General features: G+C 50.5%; 1 protein-coding gene across 1 annotated transcript; it reads right to left on the reverse strand.

Moving 5' to 3' along the window:
* Positions 1-7316: 7316 nt before the first annotated feature.
* On the reverse strand, positions 7317-8279 carry LOC141936039 (olfactory receptor 14A16-like). Its single transcript, XM_074852765.1, has one exon. It carries the CDS (start codon positions 8277-8279, stop codon positions 7317-7319), a length of 963 nt encoding a protein of 320 aa, XP_074708866.1.
* Between the last annotated feature and the right edge of the window lie 5903 nt (positions 8280-14182).

A 14182-nucleotide genomic window follows, 5' to 3' on the forward strand; every position in this document is an offset into this window, starting at 1 on the left:
CTATCCCTTATTGTTTAGTAACTTACTGTGTGTTTGTCAACATTCTGCACAAGCTCAGAGGGTAAGGGTCTGTATCCGGGCAGGGGTCTTAAGCTTATTCACATAAGACAATTTTAACAAGCTTCCATGTCCCAGGATGTTTCTCTTCTTCAAGGACTGTAGTTTCTGATTAGAAGTTCCTTGTTAATTATTGTCGATGGTTTGAGGAACACGCTGACCTATCTGGCGTGTCCACTTTGTCCTTGGGTTTAATAAGGAACATTTGTATGGGTAAGAATATCGACTAAGTGGCCTTGGGCATGATGGGAAGCATTTGTGGGGCCTGCAATGTGTGTTGAGAAATGGTTTTGTGGCCTACAGTTCCCAATAAACATTACATACATTCCCATCGATAAGAAACACACACAGTCTAAGCAGCTCTGAACAAGGCCTCTTGCTCAGGGTGACATGGAGAGCAGACAAGAGGAATTAGATGTCCGTGTGCAGTCACAGAGCTCTAGTCTCATTTGGATAACAAAGATGTGGGGCATTGCTGACACCACTGGAGAGCTGCGATGGATGGGTGCTGCCTTTTCAGAAACACAGGCTGAAATAGCGAGGGAGGAGAGTTGTCCTGCACATGGGAGAGCAGTGGGAATGCATGGAGCTTTGCTTGGGAAGAGGTGATGCATCAGCTGAGAAGCAATGGATTAGTGGGCAGAGCCACATGGGCTACACTGTCATGAGTATCTGCTACAGGCAATCAGGATGATGTTGAGAGCCTGCAGGGAAAGAGCTGCAGGTGTGGGACACTGAGCACAGCCTGTGGTAAAGACAACTGAAGGCTCTGGCATGGCTAAGAGCCCCCAACAGAGCCAAGGTCATTTCCCCCTTGCCAATGGTTGTTGCCTCTGCAGCTAAGGCCTACCAGGACAAACCTCAGCCTTAAGGCACCAGGAGCTCATGGCCTCCTTGCCCCACCCAGGACAGACCCATCAGTGCCATACCCTAGTCCTGCCCTTGGCACCGCACATTGCCACATGACACTGCCCCAGGAAGAGCCCTGGGCAATGTGGGAGGGACAGGATCTCCCTTCCCAGGGGCTGCGGGTCAGGCTTTGGCCCTTTGGCTTCAACACATGAAGGCAGACTGAGCATCAGAACCACCTTTACATTGGGTTTGCTACCTCTCATTCCTGCCTCCACCTTTCGGCTCTAACCAGCCCCTGGGGAGGCTTTGTTGGGGATGGCCCTCAGTGGGACCCAGTAACACTCCTGGGAACTGTAGGTGTTGCTTCTGACCTTGACTTCTTCAGCCGTTGGTTCAGGCTCCTCTCAGGGTCTGAGGCTCATGGTCTCAGCATGAAAGACACCATGGGGCTCATTAAAATGCAAAAACACATGTCTCTTCCAGTTATTTTCTTCAAGAACTGGGTAACTAATTGGAGAGGCCTCTGGAGTGCACGTAAAGGGGAAGATTTCACTGAGCATTTAATACTGAAGTATAGTTTATTTTTAAGTGTGTTGTATTATTTTTTCATTTTACAGCAGCAGTGATGGCAGCATCTCTAATTGATGTTGATGCAGGGGGTGTCCTCCTGCTGTCAGGAGGGGTAGGACCAGCTCCTCCTGGAGGTCAGACACTCCATGGACATCCTGATTCCTCACGTCCCCAGCCCGGCCATTTCTCCCGTCAGCACCCTGAGAGTTGTAGCACTTCTCCAAGGCCAAATGCCAGGTGCTGCACTTTGGCAACAACAACCCCCAGCAGCGCTACAGGCTTGGGGAGGAGTGGCTGGAGAGCTGCCAGTCAGAGAGGGACCTGGGGGTGTTGATTGACAGCCGGCTGAACATGAGCCAGCAGTGTGCCCAGGTGGCCAAGAAGGCCAATGGCATCCTGGCTTGTATCAGCAATAGCGTGGCCAGCAGGGACAGGGAAGTGATCTTGCCCCTGTACTCGGCACTGGTAAGGCTGCACCTTGATTACTGTGTTCAGTTTTGGGCCCCTCACTACAAAAAGGACATTGAATCACCTGAGCGTGTCCAAAGAAGGGCAATGAAGCTGGTGAATCAGGGTCTGGAGCACATGTCGTACGAGGACAATCTGGTACTTTCATGTCCTGGTGTGGTGGTTTAGCCCCTGCTGGGGTCTGAGACCACGCGGCCACTGCCCCTCCCCCACAAAGGGAGTGAAAATACAAAGCCCCAAGACTGAAATAGGGGAAGGTTTAATACAACAATGCAATAGCTACACAACCAACAACAACAATAACAATAACAGTAATAGTGATAGCAATGAACAGAGCAAAATAGCTACCAAATACAGCAGTTTGAAGCACGATGTACAAAACCACGAGTGCACCGCGCTCCGCGCCAGGAAAAATGTGACCTGCCAGGATGTGACGTCCACAGGGTATCTGAATAACCCGGCTAGAGCTCCCCCCCCCACTGCTGGGGAAACTTAACCCTATCCTGGTTAAACCAGGACACCTGGTTATAACTACAGTTTGTTAGGACGATTAGGCACTTCCTAACTGTACCTGAAACTCCTGCTGCCTGGATCGTAGCCCGCTCGGGGAGGTACCAGAATTACCTGACAAGAATTGTGGCCAATATGAAAAAAATACTGACCAAAGTCAATCATCTCGTGATCCTATAAATAGCGACCCTAAGTGTGACCCTTTGAGCTCTACGGGATCACAACAGGCTGTGCCCCGGTATCACCCTCTGAGCTGGGATGCCTCTTAGGGCAGATTTTGTGAGGATTTCAAAGAACAGATTTCACAAGGATTTCCAAGATCATCTGCTGAGAGATGCCAATGAAGAGAAAGGGTTCAAAAATTCTGTGCTGAGAAATGACAAAGACTAGTGAGGAATTAACTACAATTAGATTTTGCTAAGTTTCAGTGACCATTTGGTACCAATAATTTGCTATCACACGTTAAACTCTGTACCTCTCTGTGTGTGTATGTTTGTGTGTGTGTCTATTTGATTTAGGGAACTTCATAATGTTGATTATAATGAATTTTATGACATCACCCTTTTAAGTGATTAAGTGCCAGATATTAAGTATTGCCAAAAATCATTCAACCTAAACCTAATCTTGTGGCTTACGTTAATAGTGTTAATAAATCTTAAATTTCTGCTACCTCAAAATATTGTGGGATATATAATCACTCATTCCCCAACAAATTATCATAACAAGTCAACAAGACATTTTCCTTACTCTTTATATCAATTCCATTAGACATAAACTCTTGACCAGGTCTGGGACTAAGGTTGGATCTAGCTGCACCTAGACTCCTCTCTGAGGAGGAGTTTAGAAAGCAAGGGGGTCTGATCTGAACCTCGTGATGCAATGGGAGGGTCCCCCTACACTCCTGCATCTTCGGTCTCTGTGTAAATCATTCTAACTCGATTCTACCTCAATTTTCCTTTCTCTGTTTCTTCCATGTAGTAAGTAATAGAGTGAAACTTGCCATCAAATTTCATTAAGTCACACAGTTACAAATTCACATTAAAATCACTTTTTGCTAATACCTTTCCCCATGATACTTTAAGTGATCTAAAACACTCATCGGTGACACGAGGGGACAAAGACCTGGGTTCTGTTGGCACCTTCCATCCTTGCCAGCGCCCTTTGCCATCCCCACCGCAGGCTGTTCTACCCTGTCCCACTCCTGCCCCTCTCTCCCTGCAGGCTGGAGCACCCATCTCCCTTCCCCGCCTTGCTCCCACCCCACCATTTCCCGACCTTCTGTGATGTTTCCCACTACCAAGGAAAGCTCTACCACCTCAGAAACTGCCCTCCTAGCAGGGAACCCAACCCAAAGACCTTCCTGTGGCCTTTCACCTGACCAGAGAGCAGGAACCCCACCAGGATCTTCTAAACCACATGACCGCTGCTGGCCTTTCAGCTTCTCGGATGGACATGACCAAGCCATGTGCCTGCTGCTGTCCCACACGTACTCAGGTGGAATGGACATGACAGCCCATGTCCAAGCCCTTCTCCTGGGTAAGGCCTATGGGTACTTTGGCAGAGGCACTTTCCCAGCCGTGTACCTGCTGCTGGGCTGTCACCTCCAGAGACAGAACTGACCTCACAGTCCCCTTCACAGCCACACGCTTCCTACTGAATTGTGAGATTCTGAGACACAACTGACCTCATAAGACCATACGCATCCATCACCCTCCTTATGGCCGAGGACTTGACCAGATCAGAGTATGCTTGTTTCATCACATCCATCAACTATATTTCCTACTAATGATCTGAGTGGACAAACATTCTTCACAGGAACTTCTGGAGTTATGTTGACACATTTTATATCTCTTCTTCTGCCTTTTTTAAAATTTCCTTCTTCCTCAGCCTACTCTGTGGTCAAAAACCTCGTCAAGGGAAAGACTCTTTGAATCATAGAGTAACTCAGGTGTGAAGAGAGCCCTGAACAACCTCTTGTCCGACTTTGAAATGCAAGGCAGGGTGAACCAGGTGAGGTTGTCCAAGGCCTCTGTCCAGCTTTGCATCACCCACAAAGGAGCTGAAAGTGCACTCCGACATATCATACAGGGGGATGGTAAAGATGTTCAATGTGTTGGCCCAGGTGCTGGTCACTGAGGGATGTCACTAGTGACTGGCTGCACACAGGACTTTGTACCACTGATGACTTTTGGGCTTGATCACCCAGCCAACATCCCACCCACCGTAACATCCACTTCTTCAGCCCAGGTAGCACCAACCTGACTATAATGACTCCATGGAAGACCATGTCAAAGGCCTTGCAAAATTCCATGTGCACAACATGCCCTTCTTTCCCCTGCCCCTTTTGGTTCAGCAATCCCTTTCTTGTCCTTCAACTACCTGGAGATGGCTGCAGGAGAACATGTCCCACCACCTTCCCAGGGATGGAGCTAGCTGATCAGCCTGCAATTCTCATTCCTGTGCTGACACGGAAGTCCTGGACACAACTTAGACAATCAATGTGATCAAGTTGATGCCACTTTATTAAAGGCTACACAGCAATTTATACACTATCACAAAGCTTCACGTGCTGCCATGTTATTGCTAATAGGCTAAAGCTACTTGTTCACGCGCCCTTCTGCCCTCTATGATTGGTCCCAGTGTGCTGTCCACGCACTGCTCTCCCACTAGGTAGGCATCCTGTTTTCAACAGTCCAACTTCTTTATCTTTTGCCCAGGAATGTAGTTTCTAAAACTATCTCAGCCTTGCTTATATCCTTGAACACAGCTGCAGCTTGTTGTTACAGTGAGGCCCCTTGGTCTGGATCACTCATAACATGTTCGTTGCTCTCCAGCGATTCCACATTCCTGCTTTTCTTGAAGATTGGTTTGACATCTGCCTTTTCCATGGACCCCAGAACCTCTCTGATTGCTCTAACACATTTGAGGGCTCAGTCCAGAATCACAGGTGAGGGTGACATAATGAACAGGAGCACTTGCAATGAGCCTGTCCAAGGCAGCCCAGATGAGTCTCACTGCCAGAGTCGGGGTTGTTCTGGGAGACACACAGAGAAGTGTCAGGGCTCTGTCAGGTGTCCACATCTCAGCTGGCCTCATGCACTCATCTTACACACAGGGGTGTTCAGAGACACGAGTCCTTCCCTTGCACACGCAGAGGCAGTGCATTACAGGAGTTGTAGTGTCTCTCTGGCCTCCTGCTGCCACTGCCAGAGGCTGGGAGGCCCCTCAGTCCTGTGGTGATCACCCTGCTCTGCACTCGTGGGAGATGCCCCACAACATGAGGAATGGACACAGGGACCATGGTTCAAGGGAACACCTTCCATGGCTGTGTTCAGGTGGTTTCCCAGGTAATGTTACTGTCAATGTGAAGTGACCTCATGACACTGTTTGTCCCACACACCTTCATGGCACCCCCAGGAATAGCTGATGGCATTTGTGCTCTCTCACTTCACACACATGATGTGCATGCTTACATCTCCTCCATACAATGCAAACATGGACTTCTGAGCTACTTATTTGATGTACCTCTGTGGAGGGAAAAAGAACCTCCCCAGTGTGGGATGAGAGGCCAGTGCTGCAAATGGTGTTTGGGAGGGGCTAGAGAGTGATGATTTCCCTGGGTCAGTGTCATGGTTTAACCCCAGCCGGCATCTGAACCCCACACAGCCACTCACTCACTCCCCTGGGTGCAATGGGCGAGAGAATCACAAGGGTAGAAGTGAGAAAACTTGTGGGTTGAGATAAAGGCAGTTTAATAGGTAAAGAAAAAGCCACACATGTAAGCAAAGGAAAACATGGAATTCATTCACTTCTTTCCATTTGCAGGCAGGGCCTCAGCCATCTCCAGAACATCTGGGCTCCATCACATGTAACAGTGAGTTGGGAAGACAAAAGCTGTAACTCTGAACGTCCCCATATTCATCCTTCTTCCCCCAGCTTTATATAACAGAGCATGATGGCATAAGGTATAGAATATCACTTTTGTCAGTCAGGGTCAGCTGTCCATGCTGTCTTCCTTCCCAGTTCCTTGTGCACCCCCAGCCTGCTCACTGGTGGGGTGGGGTGAGGAGCAGAAAAGGCCTTGACTCTGTGTAAGCCCTGCTCAGCAATAACGAAAACAGCCCTGCGTTATCAACACTGTTTATAGCACAAATCCAAACCACAGCCCCATACCAGCTACTAGGAAGAAAATTAACTCTCTCCCAGCCAAACCAGCACAGGCAGCTTCCCCAGTGTGTCCAGTGAACATGGGCACAGACCAGACCCTGGTCCTTCAAGTCTCTCCCAGGAGGCCTGGCTGTGCGAGGACACTGCAGTGTGCCCCCACCCTGCAAATCACACTGTTCAGCTGTTCACTGGTGTTTTCATCTGTGGGCCAATTCCTTGGGCATGTTTTTGAGATCAGGTTTGGAAGAAGACCTCAGCCTGTCCCTGCCTGTGGTCACAGAACTGCCACGCAGCAGGAGTGTGATCAATCTGCCAGAGCACTCAGACCTTACACCAAACTGAAGGGACCAGAAAGAGAGTGTGCAAATGAGGAGACAACATCTCTGGAAGACCAAGTGCTCCCTGGCAGGGTTGCCATGCTGGGACTCTCTTCCCCTCCACCTCTGTACACAGGAATTGTCCCTGCAGCTCCAAAAATGTCTTAGAGGAAAGATTTCAGAAGAAAAAAACATCACTGCAGACCCTTTCTTTTGTTAAAACACACAGAGATCATGGCTCCACATTTATGCAGCCACTCAGTCAGAAAAGAAAAGAAGACAGTGAATCAGAAAGGGGATGACAACACCGTTACAAGTAAAATACCACCACCAACAACAGAAAAAGCTGAGAGGCTGGGCTTCTACAGAGTTATATTATAATTGCTTTGAAGAAGATGAGGAGTTTATTGGTTCAGAATAACATCTAGTTGTCAATTTCCTCAGGGCATCCTTGAGCTCCTGGTTTCTCATGCTGTAGATGAGGGGGTTCACAGCTGGAGGAACCACCCAGTACAGAAATGACACCACCAGGTCCAGCGATGGGGAGGAGATGGAGAGTGGTTTAAGGTAGGCAAATATGGCTGTGCTGATAAAGAGGGAGACCACAGCCAGGTGAGGGAGGCACATGGAAAAGGCTTTGTGCCGTCCCTGCTCAGCGGGGATCCTCAGCACGGCCCTCAAGATCTGCACATAGGACACCACAATGAAAACAAAACATCCAAAACCTAAACAGGCACTAACCATGATAAGCCCAACTTCCCTGAGGTAGGAGTCTGAGCAGGAGAGCTTGAGGATCTGGGGGATTTCACAGAAGAACTGGTCCAGGGTGTTGCCTTGGTAGAGTGGAACTGAAAATGTGTTGGCTGTGTGCAGCACAGCATAGAGAAACCCAGTGCCCCAGGCAGCTGCTGCTATGTGGACACAAGCTCTGCTGCCCAGGAGGGTCCCGTAGTGCAGGGGTCTGCAGATGGCAATGTAGCGGTCATAGGACATGATGGTGAGGAGAGAAAACTCTGCTGAGATAAAAAAGAGAAAGAAAAGTATTTGGCAAGCACATCCCAAGTAGGAGATGTGCCTGTTGTCCCAGAGGGAATTTTCCATGGCTTTGGGGAGAGTGGTGGAGATGGAGCCCAGGTCAAGGAGGGAGAGGTTGAGGAGGAAGAAGTACATGGGGGTGTGCAGGTGGTGGTCACAGGCGATGGCGGTGATGATGAGGCCGTTGCCCAGGAGGGCAGCCAGGTAGATGCCCAGGAAGAGCCAGAAGTGCAAGAGCTGCAGCTCCCGTGTGTCTGCGAATGCCAGGAGGAGGAACTCAGTGATGGAGCTACCGTTGGACATCTGCTGCCTCTGGACATGAGGGACTGTACATGGAGGAAAAGCAGTGAGCAGTTAGGGTAGACTTCTCTGAACAAAACTTGCTCCACTTCTCACAGAACCCCACTAAACTCCTTTGCCTCTTTCAGGAGACCATTGGCAGGTTGTCGCAGATGAAAGTATTAACACTGTAATGATTTCACAGCTAAGTGAGCTGTATTAGTGACTAGCAGCACTTGATCATTAACCAATTTAAGGATTTACAAAGTCATTCAGTAAAATATGTAATAATTAAAATAGCGACTTAACTACAGATTCAAAGATGACAAGATTCACACTAACTTACCGTACGGTACCTTAAATCAATACATATATACATGCTCATTCACAAAGACAAGACATACAGACACTAAGACAGACAAAAATATTTGGATCCAGTGAAATAACTATGTACCCACACTCGTGGAAATAACTGTGTATACCTAAACACATCGGTAGGAAGAGAGAATGAGTGGGTGAAAGAGAAGCCAGCTTCCAGTTAAAATTTCCCTCTTGTCGAGTTTGGAGTAAATACTCACAGTGCATCGACATTCCTCAACGGGCGATAATTGAGATTCGAGAGGGTTAACTTCGACCTGGTCTCCCGTCAGTTCTAACGGCAGACCATACCTCAAGGATTCTGGTACCTGAGAGGCATCCCAGCTCAGGGAAGATGCTGGTCACAGGCCCACTGCGATCCAGGAGAGCTCAGAGGGTCTCACTTGGGGTCCCTATTTATAGGGTCCAAGGTAACTGACTTTTCTCAGGTACTTTTTAGCTCCAGCCCAGCTCAAGTAATGGCGCATTCTGGTATCTTCCACCACTTTGCACAAGAACTTGATGGATGTGCAATTCTGTTATTGTTTTCCCTGGACCATGTCCCAGGTACAGGTGTACCAGGCTGTCAGGAGGTGATGGACTGTTCCCAAGCGATAGGGAGAGCAGGAGCCAGGCTTGGCGAAGGGGCACTGAGTGGCCGAGCAAGGAGGGGAGTTGGAGTCACTACAAGTGCCGAGAGAAGGCGGGGAGGAATTGCACGACCACACATGTCCACCTCATGAGCTCTCGTTGGTGCTCGCGGAGGGTACCCAAGGGAGCAGGGGTCTGTGCTGTGGGCTCTGGATGAATCAGTCCTATCCTACAACAGCAGGCAAATAGGAACACGGGTGATCTCAAATTAAATCCACTATTGATAGAAATGAGCTTTTCAGCATTGTTTCTCCCATTTCACCTGACATTAGAGCAGAGCTGTGGGGAATTGATTTTGTTTATTTTGTTCTAGTTGTCTCACCACAGCTGAGGAGCATTTCCTAAGGCAGAAACACTTGGCATTCCTGTTCCACTCCATATGAAACTGTTGGTGCTGGCAGGCAAAGGGACTGTCCCTTCGTGCAGTGTGGAGAGCTGCTCTGTCCATCAGCCCTGCTCTCAGCTGCCCTTTCCTTGTCTCTCTTTGAGCTGGAGGAAGATCAAAGCCTGATGTTCACCTGAAATGAAACTGGAAACTTCTGACAGCGGAGGAATCCAGTTTCAAAGTGCAGATCCCCAACCCCCTCCCCAACATCTCACCGTACCTCAGGAGAATCTCAGCTCCCCCCTCCCAGGCAGGGACACACAGGGCTCATTGCAGCTGCCCACACACAGACGATGAGCCGCATTGCCATGGCCTTAGCACCGAGTTGTCTTCTCCATGGGGCACAGAGAGACCACAGGAGAAGCGGGACCCCAGGGGAAGAGTCAAAGCCCTGAAGATGGGCTGTCCTTAAGTGAGGGTCAGCTCATTGCCAGTCCCACACACTGCCGTGCCCAGAGCCCCCAGGTAAGGTGGGGACCAAGGCAACCAGGTCAGGAGGGGAAACACAGAGAAATGCCCCAAAACTCCTGTCAAGGGAGTAAGGAGTAAGGATAGGGACAGACAGAGACGAACTCAGGGGTTTCTCCTCAGTGCAGGTCAGGATGCCAAGAAGAAGACTCAGCAAGAAATCCCACAACCCTGGGGGCAAAGGCTGTCTGGGTGGGAGAGGAGACCAGGGGGGTGCTCCCTGAAGGTCTTTGTGCTGCAGGGGATGACAGGGAGGTGCCCAAATCACCTTCCTATGGCATTTGTTTGAGAAGCTCCCTCTCCCTCCCTGCAAATGTCTCTGCTGCCTAGAGCTGCCACAGGCAGGACCTGTGCCTCTGTCAACACGTCTCCATCCTGTCAGTGCTCGCCACCCCCATCCCACCCGCTGTGTGCTCAGCTCTGCCCTGCAGAAATTTCTGGCAGCAGGGCCCTGCCCAAGGGCATCTCTGTGTGTGCAGGAGTTTAGGAAAAATTCTGATAAGTGCTAACAAGAACTGAGGTCTTAGTACCTGCTCCAGAAAGAAGAAATACATAATATTCTCCCAGTGCCCACCAAGACAACCAAGAGAAGAAAACTCAAAGCAAACACTCCACCCCTTTTAGGTAGTCCAATCTTGACATTCCTCTTGAAAAGTCCCCCAGAAATTCCCTGGGGGTGATCTGGAGCTGTGAGCAGCCCTGACCCACCCAGCACCCTCTCCACAGCAGAAGGACGCTGCCCTGCCTGGGGTCTCTCCTTCCCCCCACAGCTTCTCCCCACAGCGCCGTGGGCAGCTCCCCGGGCAGGCTGAGTGCTGACCCTGGCGGGCGCCTGGCAGAGTCCCTGCCCCAGCACACAGCCCCTGGGCTGCAGGGACCCTGCTCTGAAGCACAGCCCTGGGCACCCCTGGCTGCACCCGCGCCTGCACACCCCTGCAGCCATCCCCGGGAGAAGGCAGCCGCCATGGCCTGTCCCTCTGACAGTGCAGCAGGGAAGCCCTGCTCTGGAGCACGGCCTCCTCCTCCTCCAGACACCAGGGACATTCCTGGCGGCTGTGCCGGCTTCACCACATTCCTCCACCACCTGCAGCTGCATGGCGCTGCACCCAGAGACTTACTGTGTCAAGGGCTGCGAAGATTTCTCCTCCAGTGAGCTCTCAGCATCCTGCCACTGCCGTCTGCCTTTCCCCTCTCTGTGCCCGGCTCCTCTGCCCTCGGTGCCTGCAGGCAGTGCCCTCAGCCCTGCTGCGCTTTGCAGAGGAGCTGCTCCTGGGCAGAGCTGTCTCTCTGCAGTGCTGACCACTTGCCCTGAGCTCCCTCCGTCCCAGGAGCCCGGCCCAGCTCCGCAGCAGAGGACCAGCCCAAGGCATTTTAATGACCCCTCGGGTGGGTTTGATGATGTGTCTCTGAACATCGGACACTCAGAAGCTCCTGAAGAAACCTCTGAAGAAGTCAAAGTTAGATTCAAACTCCAAAGTTTCTTGTGGCTTTAATGGGTCCCTCTGAGGGACACTGTTGACAAAGCCTCCCCAGGCTCCACTTAGAGCAGAAACGTGGAGGCAGTTATGGCAGGTAGGGAAAAGCAAAGGAAAGGTGGCTCTGATGCTGAGGAAACCTGCATGTGTTTAATGAAGCCAAAGGGCCAAGCCTTGACCCCATTAACCAAAGGGCCAAGCCGTGACCCCCAGCCCCTGGGAAGGGAGATCCTGTCCCTCACCCATTGCTCAGGGCTCTTCCTGGGGCAGTGGGCGATGGAGATGTGCACCTGCCAGGCTCCTGAGTAGGGACAAGGGGGCAATGAGGCCCCAGTGCTGCAGGGGACTGTGCCTCCTCACAGGCATCGGTGGCAGAAAGAATAGTCATAGACACATGAGGAGATTGAGTTTGTTGGGTGCTTTCACCTTTTCCACAACACTCTGTCTTCTCCACCACAGGCTGTCCTATGGTACTGCATTACCTGTGCCTCTTTCCCTGCAGGTTATACTCACCCACCCAGCTGTCCCACCTTGCTCTCACTCAAGCATCTTCCTTCCTTTACTGATATCTCACCATCTTCCCTGGCTCTTCCTTGAAATGTTGGGTTTTGGTTTTTGAAATCTTCCAAAAGCCTTGCACTGCTCCAGACTCCTTCTGGGTGATCTGTTACACTGGAGCACTGCTCTTGGAGTGAATACTTTTTCTCCCTGTGTACAGCCTGGACTTCCCCAGCTGCCCTTTCTGGAGTTATTTCATTCTCATGCTGTTTTCCACTATGAAATAAAACTCCACCATCTCTGAAACCTCTCTTCAAGCACTCTCAGGTTACTCCTATTCTGTCTGGAGTCTCCACACCAGTGAGCCCAGAGCGTTCAGCCTCTCTATACTGGTCATGTGCTTGAGGCCTCCAAACACTGTCTTGGGAGATGTCTGGGAACCCTCCAAGGTGTTTGCAGATGAAAGCATAGTGATCATAGTCCAGGAAAGACAAAGTGAGACTTTTTACCAGCACCTGTAATGGCAGGACAAGGGGCAATCGTTTTAAACCAAACGAGGGTAGATTTAGATTTGTTATAAAGAAGAAATGTTTTACGATGAGGGTGCTGAGAGACTGGACCAGTTTGCTTGGAGAACTTCCAGGGAGGGGGCATCCACAATTTTACTGGGCAACGTGTTCCTGTGTCTTTCCACCCCCACTGTAAAGAATATCTTCCTTACATCTAATCTAAATCTCCCCCTTTCATCTTAAAGCTCTTTCCCCTCATCCTATCCCTACACTCCCTGATAAAGCATCCCTTCGCATCTTTTCTGTAGGCCTCCTTTCAGTACTTGAAAGCTGCTAGAAGGTCTCCCTGGAGGTTCCTCTCCTCTGGGATGAACAATCCCAACTCCCTCAGCCCGTCCTCATAAGGGATGTGCTCCAGCCCCCTGATTTTCCTTGTGGCCTCTTCTGGACCTGTCTGAGAAGGTCCATGTCATTCTGACACTGGGAGCCCCAGAGCTGGACACAGTGTTCAAGGTGGGGTCTCACAAGAACGGAGTAGAGTGACAGAATCCCCTCCCTCAACCTGCTGGCCACACTTCTCTTGATGCAGCCCAGGAAATGGTTGGCTTCTTGGGCTGCAAGTGCATGTTGCTGGCTCACAGTCAGTTTTCCATCTGCCAAAACCCCCAAGTCCTTCTGCACAGGGCTCTCAAACCACTCTTTACCCAGTCTCTGTTTGTGCTTAAGATTACCCTGATCCGTGTGCAGGACCTCGCACTTGGCCTTGTTGAACTTCATGAGGTTTGCATAGGCCCAGCTCTCCAGCCTGTCCAGGTCCCTGTGGATGGAACATCCCTTCCCTCCAGCGTGTCAACTGCACCACACAGCTCGGTGTTGTTGACAAACTTGCTGAGTGTGCAGTCAATCCCACTGTCCACGTTACCAACAAAGACACTAAACAATGCCAGTCCTAAAACTGACCCCTGAGGATGCCACTCGTCACTTGGACATTGAGCCACTGACCACAAGCCTTGGACTGTGACTGCCCAGCCAGTTCCTTATCTCTGAGTGGTCCATCAATCAAATCCATGTCTCTCCAATCTGGGGGTCTGGTACTGACAAGGACATGGGGCTGGACCCAGAGGGGAAGTTGCCCTTTATGGGAGAGAGCAGCAGGAATGTGTGGAGCTCTGCCTGGGGATGGACGATGAGTCAGCTGAGAGCTGAAGGGTCATGGGGAACATTGTGGTGGGTGGATGTCTGCTATGGACCCTCTGATGAGGAAGAGGAAATAGATGGACATTCTTGATTCACCTGGAAGAAGCCCTGGTCCTCATAGCAGACCTAAACTATCCCAATATTTGCTGAAGGGGCAACATACCCAAGTGAAAGCCATCCAGAAGATTTCTGGATTTATTTGACAACATCATACCAACAAGGGTGACTGAAGAGGCAGTGAGGGGAGGTGTCCTGCAGGAAATCAGACTTAGAAACAAGGAAGAGCTGGTCAGGGATGTAACAGTCAGAGGTGAGAAAGTAGAGTTGAGGCTCCTGAGAGAAGGGAACAAGGCCAAGAGCAGCACTTCAGTGAGCAGGCTTTGGCCT

Source organism: Strix uralensis, chromosome 31, assembly GCF_047716275.1.
Source record: "Strix uralensis isolate ZFMK-TIS-50842 chromosome 31, bStrUra1, whole genome shotgun sequence".
NCBI classification, from domain to species: domain Eukaryota; kingdom Metazoa; phylum Chordata; class Aves; order Strigiformes; family Strigidae; genus Strix; species Strix uralensis.